At 26.8% G+C, this 13,608-nt stretch overlaps 1 protein-coding gene across 1 annotated transcript in view; it reads right to left on the reverse strand.

Moving 5' to 3' along the window:
* Positions 1–6,994: 6,994 nt before the first annotated feature.
* The window catches only part of LOC142223481 (uncharacterized), a 525,017-nt gene continuing 518,403 nt past the window's right edge, over positions 6,995–13,608 (reverse strand). The window contains exon 23 of the mRNA XM_075293366.1: positions 6,995–7,793. Coding sequence (XP_075149481.1) covers positions 7,060–7,793 — 734 coding nt within the window. The 3' untranslated portion in view covers positions 6,995–7,059. The remainder of the gene's footprint in view (positions 7,794–13,608) is intronic.

Raw genomic sequence — 13,608 nt, forward strand, 5'->3', positions numbered from 1 at the left:
ATTTCAAAAATGTTTGATTTTCATTTAAATTTATATTAGTCATGAGAGATGATTTGTTTTGTTTTTTTTTCGTTTGTTTGCCTTTTAAATTATTTAAATTGTATTAATGGAATATACAATTAAAAAATATTGTTATGTAATTATAATTGTTTCTTTTTGTATTAGGAATAATATTTATGAGTATGTATGTTTTTATTCAATTAATATTATTTATTAGTCTTTAATTATTTTGTATTTTTTTTCTAATAATAATAATAATATATTTATAGAATATGTATAGCTATTTACATGTGGGTTTTTTCGTTTTTTTTATATAATTTGTATTTGTTTGTTGTAGTTTGGTTCATCTAAATTTTAAATAAATTCATTTTGTATAATTTCTTTTCTGTTTGTTGGAAAACTTGGTTTTTGTTTCTTTAATTTGTTTGTGGTAATATATACAGAATTTTTGTAATTAATCATTTAAAATTATGAGTATTATTTGTGATTTTTATGTAAATAGTTTATTTTACAGTTTTTGTTTTTTTTTTGATTGATTGATAAACACACAACTTTATTTTTGGCTTTTTGCTGTTCACAAATATTTACACTTAAACATCTAGACAGGCAATATGAGATTGACCATTAAATAAATGAATGATTGGAAGTGTAGCATATTTTAAATTAATCTAGACAAAAAATCTATGGTATGTACTCTCTGACATTCATAATTAGGACAATTCAAATGTGGTCCTTTTATATCAACACAGAATAGTAGAAATGCCAATGGACACAGCAAAACTTTTATTTTTTTTTTAATTTCAGATATAATTTAAAAAGTTTTTCCTGCAGAGATACAAAATATTCACGCTGGGCAAGATGTATCTCAAAGCTCAATTTTTACAAAAAAAAAAAAAAAACAAATATATACGGCCGTAAGTTCGGCCAGGCCGAAGCTGATGTACCCTCCACAATGGATTGCGTAGAAACTTCTACTGAAGACTGTTATCCACAATCGAATTACTTGGGTTGCGGTAACACTTGCCGATGACAAGGTATCTTAAAACTTCCTAACACAGTCTTCTAAATTACAAGGTAGCCCATACGTAGTATATATTAAACTAAAAAAAAAACAATTAAATACGTATATAATTAAGTTTACAGTTTCTATAGAAATAAAATTTTGACAAAATAAAGTTTGGCAACATTTTCTATAGAAGTAAAATTTGGAAAAAAAATTTCTATAGAAATAAAATTTTGACAAAATTTTCTATAGAAATAAAATTTTGTACAGAAATAAAATTTTGACAAAATTTTCTATAGAAATAAAATTTTGACAAAATTTTCTATAGAAATAAAATTTTGACAAAACTTTCTATAGAAATAACATTTTGACAATGTTTTCCATAAAAATAAAATATTGGTAGATTATTTTTGGCTCGAGTGGCAACCATGAATATGAACCGATATGGACCAATTTTGGCATGGATATTAGCGGCCTTATACTAACACCACGTTGCAAGTTTCAACCGGATCGGATGAATTTTGCTCCTCAAAGAGGCTCCGGAGATCAAATCTGAGTAACGGTTTATATGGGGGCTATATATAATTATGGATCGATATGGACCAATCCTTGCGTGTTTGTTAGAGACCACATTCTAACACCATGTTCCAAATTTCAACCGGATTGGATGAATTTTGCTCCTCCAAAAGGCTCCGGAGGACAAATCTGGGAATCGATTTATATGGAGGCTATATATAATTATGGACCGATATGGACCAATTTTTGCATGGTCATTAGAGAACATATACCAACACCATGTACCAAATTTCAGCCGGATCGGATGAAATTTTCGTTTCTTAGAAGCTCCGAAAGCCAAATCGGGGGATCGGTTTATATGGGGGCTATATATAATTATGGACCGATGTGGACCAATTTTTGCATGGTTGTTAGAGACCATATACTAACACCATGTACCAAATTTCATGAAATTTGGTTCTCTTAGAGGCTTCGCAAGCCAAATCGGGGGATCGGTTTATATGGGGGCTATATGTAATTATGGACCGATATGGACCAATTTTAGCATGGTTGTTAGATACCATATACTAACACCATGTACCAAGTTTCAGCCGGATCGGATGAAATTTGCTTCTCTTAGAGCGATCGCAAGCCAAATCGGGGGATCGGTTTATATGGGGGCTATATGTAATTATGGACCGATATGGACCAATTTTAGCATGGTTGTTAGAGACCATATACTAACACCATGTACCAAATTTCAGCCGGATCGGATGAAATTTGCTTCTCTTAGAGCGATCGCAAGCCAAATTTGGGGGTCCGTTTATATGGGGGCTATACTAAAAAGTGGACCTATATGGACTAATTTTTGCATGGTTGTTAGAGACCATATACTAACACCATGTACCAAATTTCAGCCGGATCGGATGAAATTTATCTCTCTTAGGGGCTCCGCAAGCCAAATCGCGGGATCGGTATATATAGGGGCTATATATAATTATTGACCGATGTAGACCAATTTTTGGCATGGTTGTTAGAGATCATATGCCGACACCATGTACCAATTTGCAGCCGGATTGGATGAAATTTGCTTCTCTTAGAAGCTCCGCAAGCCAAACCTGGGGATCGGTTTATATGGGGGCTATATGTAATTATGGACCGATGTGGGCCAATTTTTGTATGGTTGTTAGAGACCATATACTAACATCATGTACCAAATTTCAGCCGGATCGGATGATAGTTGCTTCTCTTAGAGGATCCGCAAGCTAAATTTGGGGGTCCGTTTATATGGGGGCTATACGTAAAAGTGGACCGATATGGCCCATTTGCAATACCATCCGACCTACATCAATAACGACTACTTGTGCCAAGTTTCAAGTCGATAGCTTGTTTCGTTCGGAAGTTAGCGTTATTTCAACAGACGGACGGACGGACGGACATGCTCAGATCGACTCAGAATTTCACCACGACCCAGAATATATATACTTTATGGGGTCTTAGAGCAATATTTCGATGTGTTACAAACGGAATGACAAAGCTAATATACCCCCATCCTATGGTGGAGGGTATTAAAAAAATTAACTGACAACAATGGAACCTGCTGAATTCATTTATTAACAGTAGAAAGTTGGTTAAAACAGTACAAATGCTGATACATTTTTCTAATTTGAAAAATTTGCACATACACGGTTGCGACAGTTTGTAGAATTTTACCAAAAAATGGTAAAATTTTTAATGTTTGGTAGATTGGTAGAAATCCTGATGTTTTGGTAGAATTTGCAAAATAAATATTCCTTCCCAAAATTTTCGATACAAATAAAATTTTGACTATATTTGCAATTGAAATAAGATTTTGATAAAAAAATTCCTATTGAAATAAAATTTTGAAAATATGTTCATAGAAATAAAATTTTGAAATTTTGATATTTTCTGTAGAAATAAATTTTGACAAAATTTTCTGTAGAAAAGAATTTTTTTTTATATAGACAACCTTTTTTCATTTAAATAAATAAAAATAATATTTTTAATAAATTTTCTATAAAACCAATATCTCTAAAAATTTTAAGTTTTGTTTTAGGTCATACTATCAAAGTCTCCATTTTTCTAGTTTTTGTGTAGTAGTAACTTTTTCTTGTTGGTGCAAACTAAAAATATTTACATCTCGACACATTATCAAAAAATAATAAATAAACAATTCTTTTAAAGATTTTTGTTTTTAAAATAACCAGAAACATTTAATGAAACACTGCTAAACAATATGTTTTTTTTGGTAAAATTTTCTCCAAATTTTGGTAGATTATTTGTTGTTCGAGTGGCAACCGTGAGCACATTCGAAAATATTTGACATTTGTGAAAAACTAAAGTAAAAGAAATGTTTAGTATAAGGTCGCCATTTAATTATCAGTTTGTTTGTCGCTACGAAAATTATTTTGATGCAAAGGTTAAAATTCTCAAATGTTGTATACTCAACTATATAATATTAATAGATAATTTTGTAATAAAATGAATTATCTATTGCACACATGGAAATGTTTATCATTTTCGGAATCTCAAAACTATGCAACAAATTGCATAAGACAATAGTATCCAATATCAATTCGTTTGTCATCACAAAATCTTTTTTATGCAATATTAAACCATTCAAAAATATTCTCCTTATCAATTGAAAGGAAAAAGAAACTGACAACAATGGAACCTGCTGAATTCATTTATTAACGCTAGAAAGTTGGTTAAATCATTAAAATACTGATACATTTTTTGTAATTTAAAAAAAAAAATAATAAAAACAACATGTTAAATGAAATGCATGATGCACACACGAAAATATTTGACATTTGTGAGAAACAAAAGTAAAAGAAATGTTTAGTATGAGGTCGCCATTTAATTATCAGTTTATTTGTCACTACGAAAGTTATTGTAATGCAAAGGTTAAAATTCTCAAATGTTGTATACTCAACTATATAATATTAATAGATAATTTTGTAATAAAATTAATTATCTATTGCACACATGGAAATGTTTATCATTTTCGGAATCACCAAACTAACCAACAATTTGTATAAAACAATAGTGTCCAGTATCAATTCGTCTGTGAGCACAAAATCTATTTTTATAAAATAATCAATTATTCTCCTTATCAATTGATGTTTCTATAATAACTAGTAAAATCTATTGCACACTTGGACGAGACTAGGCTTTACGGAATCAAAGTGAAGTGTAAGAATCTCTGTTAGAGATCATTTTCCATTATCAATTCGTTTGCCTTAACAAAAAGTAGATTAGTGCAGGGACTAAGGATTTTAACAAATTGCAATAAATATTGTTTACATGAAAATGGTGATCACTATTCGTTACACTGAGAAACTGAGAAAATTAGTTTTACGGCCATTTTCATGTAGCTCCGTTAGGCTTTAACTGCCATTTAACAGAAAGTAAATTCCAAATATTTTCTCTCCGGTTAATTTTAACTGAAAAATTTTCGGCACATCCAAAACACTGAATTCACCTCACACCTTAAGAAGTGTACAAATTCTGTGCAGCGGCTGTTGAAATGGTGGACATCCGTCCTATGACAAGGCCATGTTAAATTCATCGCTTCTGCGTCAATTTGGCACAAATTCCGAATCCAAAATGAACATTTTCACTACTTTTTTGGAGACGTTTTTTTTTGCTGGGGTTTCTTTTGGCCAAGACTTAGAAAGTAAAATACCAAATTACTAATTTTTTGAATTTTGAATTTTTTTGTTGTGTTTAAATGGATATTTTATATAAAAATATATGCCAAAAATAACAAAAAATATTTGTAACATAAAGGAATAAAATTTTCATCACTGCGGAAAGCTGTATTTGAAAAAAAAAACTTTTCTCCAAAACGGAGATCATTATCAATTCATTTGGGTTTCCAAGAAATTTTTATGTGTTTTTTTGTCCGTGTATTAGCTTTAGCTATTTTTTAAACAGTATCTAAAGCTTGCTGCACACATGACAAATTTCATCGCTACGGAAAGTAGAAATTATGGAAATTATTTTTCTCCAAACGGGAGTTCATTATCAATTCATTTTGTTTTAAAGGAAAATGTTTAATTGCATGACGTCTGAATTTTTAATGCACACATTGAGATATTAAATTTTAGCCGAAAATGGAGACTATTTAGTGATCTCTTCTAATAAAAGTTTTTCTGTATCAATTCGTTTGTTTGTAACAGAATTTTTGTCAAAAGAGATTTATGTTTTTAAGGAGTAAATAAGAAGTATAGGCTAATATTTAGGTAAAGTGTTGGCACACATTAACAGGAATGGTATTATTGGATAAATAAAATCATAAGATATTATTACATATAAATGAAATTTCAAAATCAATTAGTTTTTAGTTTCATACCGGTCACTGAGAAAAATGTTTTAATGGTAATTTTATAGTAACATAAAAAATAATATTTTAATCAAATAAAAAAAAAATTTAATCACTGCGGAAAGCTGCATTTAGGAAAAAAACGTTGTTCCAAAAGGGTGATCATTATCAATTCATTTTATTTTATAAGAAAATTTTTTTGTGGTTCAACATTTTTGTTTTTAATGGAATAATTTTGCACACAGAGATATTAGATTTTTTCCATTTATTAGCATTAACTATTTTTTAATCTGTATCTAAAGCTTGCTGCACACACGACAAATTTCGTCGCTACGTAAAGTAGAGATTATGAAAATTATTTTTCTCTAAAAGGGTGTTCAATATCAATTCATTTGTTTTTACAAGATAATGTTTAATTGCATAACATCTGTATTTTTAATGAAATGTTTTGCACGCATAGGGACATTGAATTTTAGCCGAAAATGGAGACTATTTAGTGATCTTTAGGAAAAAAGTTTTTCTGTATCAATTCGTTTGTTAATAATAGAATTTTTGTTAAAAAAGATTAAGGTTTTTCGGGAGTAAATAAGAAGTAGAGGCTAATATTTGGTAAAAATGTCTGCACACATTAACCGCAAGGGTATTATTGGATAAATAAAATCTTAAGAAAGTATTACTTATAAATGAAATTTCAAAATCAATTCGTTTTTAGTTTGAAACCGGTTACTGAAAAAAAAATTTTTTTCTTAATGGTCATTTTATAGTTTATATAATATAAATATATACAATTATATAGCTGCCTTCTTACCATACTATACATTATTTTAATAAAATTTGGTTTCATTTTATTTTTAATCTAATTGTTTAATAATTTTTTGGATGTTTTGAATTTCAAAAATATTTATTTTGATTAATAATGATCATGTATTTCTGATATTCCCCATGAACTTAATTGATTTGGTTTGAGAATAATTTATTGCAATTTTCGTTAAATTCTTTTTTTTTCATTTCGAATTATTGAATTTTAATTTCATATAATTTATTGTTGGTTCTAGCTCTATTTACACTTAACAACCTTGTTTTTGTTACTAATATTTTATTAATAATATTATAAAATAACTATACACCTAACTAACCCTGTTTTGGAGTGTGATTTATTGAGAGCCTTTATTTTAAAGTTTTATACTATTTTCGCTTTCGCCTCATGCTATGATTACAGTTCATCTTTTTTGCTGAAAATTACCTCGGCATTGACTGTTACAGTATCCGTTGCTGTAGTGGGTATGGTTCCTGTGGGTGGCCTAGGAGGCGGTGGTATTTGATCATCATCCACTGCCCCATTGAGTAGATAATTCAAATCATGTGTTATACGATCTAACATAGCACCAGCATCTTCGTGTTCTGCATCATCATCATCATCATCGCTGCTTTTGTTATCCGATTTGGTAGTATCTTCATTTCCTAGTGTATTATTATTATTTAATTTGGGTATGGGAGTTGTTGATGGTCCACTTCCTCCTCCCGCACCACTCGCTGAAGATGACCCAGATGTAGCCAAGGAACTGGGTGTTGTATTCGTGCCTTGCATAACAGCCACCATTGTGGGTAGCAGAGGATCAAATGTATGCGTGGTGGGTTCCATAATCGTAACACGTTTTTGAGTTTTTGGTGTTTGTGTGGTCACCGATGTGGTGGTGACTATCGTTGTCGGTGGCATGGTATAGTTACAGGATGATAGTGCTACAGCCGGAACCATGGCTACAATCGATGAGGGTGGAGGTGGGACATTTGTTAGGCCACTTATGGAAACTATCGTAGCCCCTGGGGGTAGCATTTGTGATGCACTACTTATATAATTTCCCGGATGATGTGCTGCATGGTGATATGGTGTTACAGAGGGACACATAGTCATGGAATTCGCATTAGAGCGTATACCGATAATGGTATCTGGAAATTACATAAAAAAAACGAAAAATCAGAAGTGAATTTATTTTTACTAAACATTACAACCAATTTCAATTGTAACATTTTCGTTTATGTTTTTTGCAAGTTGTATACCCTCAGATAAATTTTTGGCAATGTTGAACATTTTTAGGTATATTATTTATAGCATAAAGTACCCTTGTGGTTACATTCCCAGAAAGTGAACAAAAATAATATTTAAGCCTCTATAAAACCTTAGGACACCTTGTTTTGTTCAAATAATAAAGCAGCACATGAGTATACAATCCAACTCTTAGAAATTCCCTTACACTTAAGATGGCAAATAGTTGAAGATGTAGTCCATAGTTCTTAAGTATGCCATCTAATCCCACATGGGGACAATGATAACTAGCTTTGTTTTAGAGCCAAAAAAAAAACAACAAAAAATGTACTTAAGATGCGGTATAAGAATTCTCCATGGATAAAGTAAACCATAACCATAATTACTTGTTTTATAATAGCCGGTAAAAAAACAAAACAAACACATGAAAACATCCCCTGAAAAGAGTTAAAAGAAAGAAGGAAGCACAAACGAATGGCCATTGATAGTAGCTCATAACTTTTTTTGTAATGGTCCCCTGTTGGTTTATGCTTTTGCGGATGTTTGGTTACCGGCCAGTGTCATTTTGGTTAAGGTGGTTATGTCTATTTTATGAAGATTAGATGGGGGTGAAGAATATTATGATAGTAGAATATTATGATAAAAGATAGGATTCAATAACTCGATTGATTCAATAACATTTTTAACAAAATTTTACTAAAAATGTAACAAATTAAAATGTTGTTAACACATTATTTCTAAAAAAAATTGTCAAAATTTTATTTCTCAAGAAAATTTTGTCCAAAATTTTATTTCTAGAGTAAATTTTTGCAAAATTTTATTTTAAAATAAAGTTTTGTCACAATTTTATTTCTTTAGAAAATTTTTTCAAAATTTTATTTCTATAGAAAATTTTGTTAAAATTTTATTTTTATCGAAAATTTTGTCCAAAATTTTATTTCTAGAGAAAATTTTTGCAAAATTTTATTTTAAAAGAAAGTTTTGTCAAAATTTTATTTCTATAGAAAATTGCTTCAAATTTTTATAGAAAATTCTTGCAAAATTTTATTTCTATGAAAAATTTCTGCAAAATTGTATTTCTATAGAAAATTTTATCAAAATTTTATTTTTAAAGAAAACTTTGTAAAAATTTTACTTCTATATAAACTTTTCTAAAAAATTTTAGTTCTATAAAAAATGTTGTCAAAATTTTATTTTTTGTCAATTTTGTCAACTTCTTATTTCTATAGAAAATTTTGTCAAAATTTTATTTCTATAGATAATTTTGTCAAAAATTTATTTCTATAGAAAATTTATTTTAAATTTAGTTTCAATAGAAAATTTTTGCAAAATTTTATTTCAAAGGATTTTTTCAAAATTTTATTTCTATAGATAATTTTGTCAAAAATTTATTTCTATAGAAAATTTATTTTAAATTTAATTGCAATAGAAAATATTTGCAAAATTTTATTTCAAAAGAAAATTTTTGCAAAATTTTATTTCAAAAGAAAATGTTTGCAAAATTTTATTTCAAAAGAAAATTTTTGCAAAATTTTATTTCAAAAGAAAATTTTGTCAAAATTTTATTTCTATAGCAAATTTCTGCAAACTTTTATTTTTATAGAAAATTTCTGCAAACTTTTATTTTTATAGAAAATATTTGCAAAATTTTATTTCAAAAGAAAATTTTTGCAAAATTTTATTTCTATAGCAAATTTCTGCAAACTTTTATTTTTATAGAAAATTTCTGCAAAATTTTATTTCTATAGAAAATTGCTTCAAAATTTCATTTCTACAGAAAATTTCTGCAAATTTTTTTTTTATAGAAAATTCTTGCAACATTTTATTTCTATGAAAAATTTCTGCAAAATTTTATTTCTATAGACAATTTTATAAAAATTTTATTTTTATAGAAAACTTTGTAATAATTTTACTTCTATATAAACTTTTCTAAAAATTTTAGTTCTATAAAAAATTTTGACAAAATTGTATTTCTATAGATAATTTTGTCAAAAATTTATTTCTATAGAAAATTTATTTTAAATTTAATGTCTATAGCAAAATTTTTGCAAAATTTTATTTCAAAAGAAAATTTTGTCAAAATTTTATTTTATAGAAAATTGCTGCAAAATTTTATTTCTATAGAAAATTGCTGCAAAATTTTATTTCTATAGAAAATTGCTGCAAAATTTTATTTCTATAGAAAATTTCTGCAAAATTTTATTTTTAAAGAAAAATTCTGCAAATTTTTATTTTTATAGAAAATTTTGTAAAAATTTTACTTCCATATAAACTTTTCTAAAAAATTTTAGTTCTATAAAAAATTTTGTCAAAATTTTATTTCTACAGAAAATTTTGTCAACATCTTATTTCTATAGAAAAAATTTTCAAAATTTTATTTCTATAGATAATTTTGTCAAAAATTTATTTTTATAGAAAATTTATTTTAAATTTAATTTCTATAGAAAATTTTTGCAAAATTTTATTTCAAAAGAAAATTTCTGCAAAATTTTATTTCTATAGAAAATTGCTGCAAAATTTTATTTTTATAGAAAATTGCTGCAAAATTTTATTTCTGTAGAAAATTTCTGCAAAATTTTATTTTTATAGAAAATTTACGCAAAATTTTATTTCTACAGAAAATTTTGTCAACATCTTATTTCTATAGAAAATTTTGTCAAAATTTTATTTCTATAGAAAATTTTGTCAAAATTTTATATCTGTAGATAATTTTGTCAAAAATTTATTTCTATAGAAAATTTATTTTAAATTGAATTTCTATAGAAATTTTTTGCAAAATCAAAAGAAAATTTCTGCAAAATTTTATTTTTATATTTATATATAAACTTTTCTAAAAAATGTTAGTTCTATAAAAAATTTTGTCAAAATTTTATTTCTACAGAAAATTTTGTCAACATCTTATTTCTATAGAAAATTTTGTCAACATTTTATTTCTATAGATAATTTTGTCGAAAATTTATTTTTATAGAAAATTTATTTTAAATTTAATTTCTATAGAAAATTTTTGCAAAATTTTATTTCTATAGAAAATTGCTGCAAAATTTTATTTCTATAGAAAATTTCAGCAAAGTTTTATTTTTATAGAAAATTTCTGCAAAATTTTATTTTTATAGAAAATTTTGTAAAAATTTTAATTCCATATAAACTTTTCTACAAAATTTTAGTTCGATAAAAAATTTTGTCAAAATTTTATTTCTACAGAAAATTATGTCAATATTTTATTTCTATAGAAAATGTTGTCAAAATGTTATTTTTATATAAAATTTTCTGAAAAGTTTAGTTCTATAGAAAATTTTCTGAAAAGTTTAGTTCTATAGAAAATTGTGTTAGAATTTTATTTCTATAGAAAAATTTTTCAAAATTTTATTTCTATAGAAGACTGTATTTACATAGTGAATTTTGTCACTATTTTATTTCTATAGACAATATTATCAAAATTTTATTTTTATAGACAATTTTATCAAAATTTTATTTTTATAGAAAATTTTGTAAAAATTTTACTTCTATATAAACTTTTCTAAAAAATTTTAGTTCGATAAAAAATTTTGTCAAAATTTTATTTCTACAGAAAATTTTGTCAACATCTTATTTCTATAGAAAATTTTGTCAACATTTTATTTCTATAGATAATTTTGTCAAAAATTTATTTCTATAGAAAATTTATTTTAAATTTAATTTCTATAGAAAATTGTTGCAAAATTTTATTTTAAAAGAAAATTTTGTCAAAATTTTATTTCTATAGAAAATTGCTGCAAAATTTTATTTCTATAGAAAATTTCTGCAAAATTTTATTTTTAAAGAAAATTTCTGTAAAATTTGATTTTTATAGAAAATTTTTGCAAATTTTATTTTTATAGAAAATTTTGTAAATATTTTACTTCCATATAAATTTTTCTAAAAAATTTTAATTCTATAAAAAAATTTGTCAAAATTTTATTTCTACAGAAAATTTTGTGAACATCTCATTTCTATAGAAAATTTATTTTAAATTTAATTTCATAGACAATTTTGTCAAAATTTTATTTCTATAGAAAATTGCTGCAAAATTTTATTTCTACAGAAAATTTCTGCAAAATTTTATTTTTATAGAAAATTTCTGCAAAATTTTATTTTTATACAAAATTTTTGCAAAATTTTATTTTTATACAAAATTTTTGCAAAATTTTATTTTTATATAAAATTTTCTGAAAATGTTAGTTCTATAGAAAATTGTGTTAGAATTTTATTTCTATAGAAAATTTTGTCGAAATTTTATTTCTATAAAAAAATTTTGTCAAAATTGTTTTGCTTAGGAAAAGTTTGTCAAAATTTTATTTCTATAGAAAATTTAGTTAAAATTTTATTTCTACAGACAATTTGGTCAAAATGTTATTTCTATAGAAAATTCGGTCAAATTTTTATTTCTCTAGAAAATTTTATCAACATATAATTTCCATAGTAAAATTTGTCAAAAGTTTATTTCTATAGAAAATTTTCTGAAAAATTTATTTTTATAAAAAAATTTTGTGAAAATTTTATTTCTATAGATAATGTTGTCATTATTTTATTGCTATAGAAAATTTTGTCAAATTTTGTCATTGGCTTTAAAAATTGTGTCCAAATTGTATTGCTATAGATTTAACCCATCTTAATAATCAATTATTTTTTTGGGATTTTCTTATATTTGAATGGATAATTTTTTCTTGAGGGCCTGTATTTTCCGTTTCCGTTCATTTCCTGTACAACTGTAACCATTCAAAAGATGAGGTGAAGTTTGTTTTCGTTACCAGTTGCCTTATACAACGTACGAGTGTGTGTGTTTGTTTAGGGCTTGTACATGAGTATAAGAGTGTTCATGTTTATATATCCCAAACCGGATATATAGTCAAGGTGCTTGATATTATAATACTCATGTACTACTGTCAAATACATTTGCTTTAGCTATTGGCGATGTTGTTAAAGTGCTGCTGTTGCAGGCAATCCCCTTTTTTTCTAGGGTGATATGTTTCAATAGAGCTTCTGCAGTGAAAGAAAAGGGGGACCAGAGCATAACTTCAACACAATCAGCAAACGGGGACATCAGGGGACCAATGTTGTCAATGTTTTACAATTTATTTCCAGTTTTTGGACCAGGTAAAAAAGAGAAAAAACTAAAACAAAAAAAATTTAACCAACAAGCAAGAAACATTGGCAGAACAAAACATTGTCAACATCAGTAGTAGCAACTAGGGCCATCTTCATCATCACCATTTCTATGGTGTTGGTCTAGATACTTGAGAGCCAACATGGCTTTGGGTGTCGATGGTACCAGAAATGTTGAAATTTTTGTGGGTTTTCCGGTTCCTCCATTTTGGGGTTCTCTGGGAAAGAGAGAGTGTGTTGTTTTGGTTTGGTTTTGGTAAACAACCGCTTAGGGCTTATTGTTAAATATTTAATCTGTTTTAGTAGATTTACTATTCCAAGAAGCCCAAGCAAGAGGAGTCAGTAGAAAATCCTCTTCGAAACCGAAATGTTGAATAGCGAATGTTACCCACAAAATGTTCAACCTGCTTACTTCACATCTGCTGATAGCTACTCATCCTTATGTCCGTCCCACCGTCCATCCATCCGTCCTGCCCTTTGTATCTCTCTATATATGTCTCTTCCTTTGACTGTCTTGTTTATCGTTGACATTAAGCAATTTAAAATTCTAAATATGCGCTCAAAATCCAAATCCCACAGAAAAACAAACAAAAATAA

Source organism: Haematobia irritans, chromosome 2 (genome assembly GCF_050003625.1).
Source record: "Haematobia irritans isolate KBUSLIRL chromosome 2, ASM5000362v1, whole genome shotgun sequence".
Lineage (NCBI taxonomy): Eukaryota > Metazoa > Arthropoda > Insecta > Diptera > Muscidae > Haematobia > Haematobia irritans.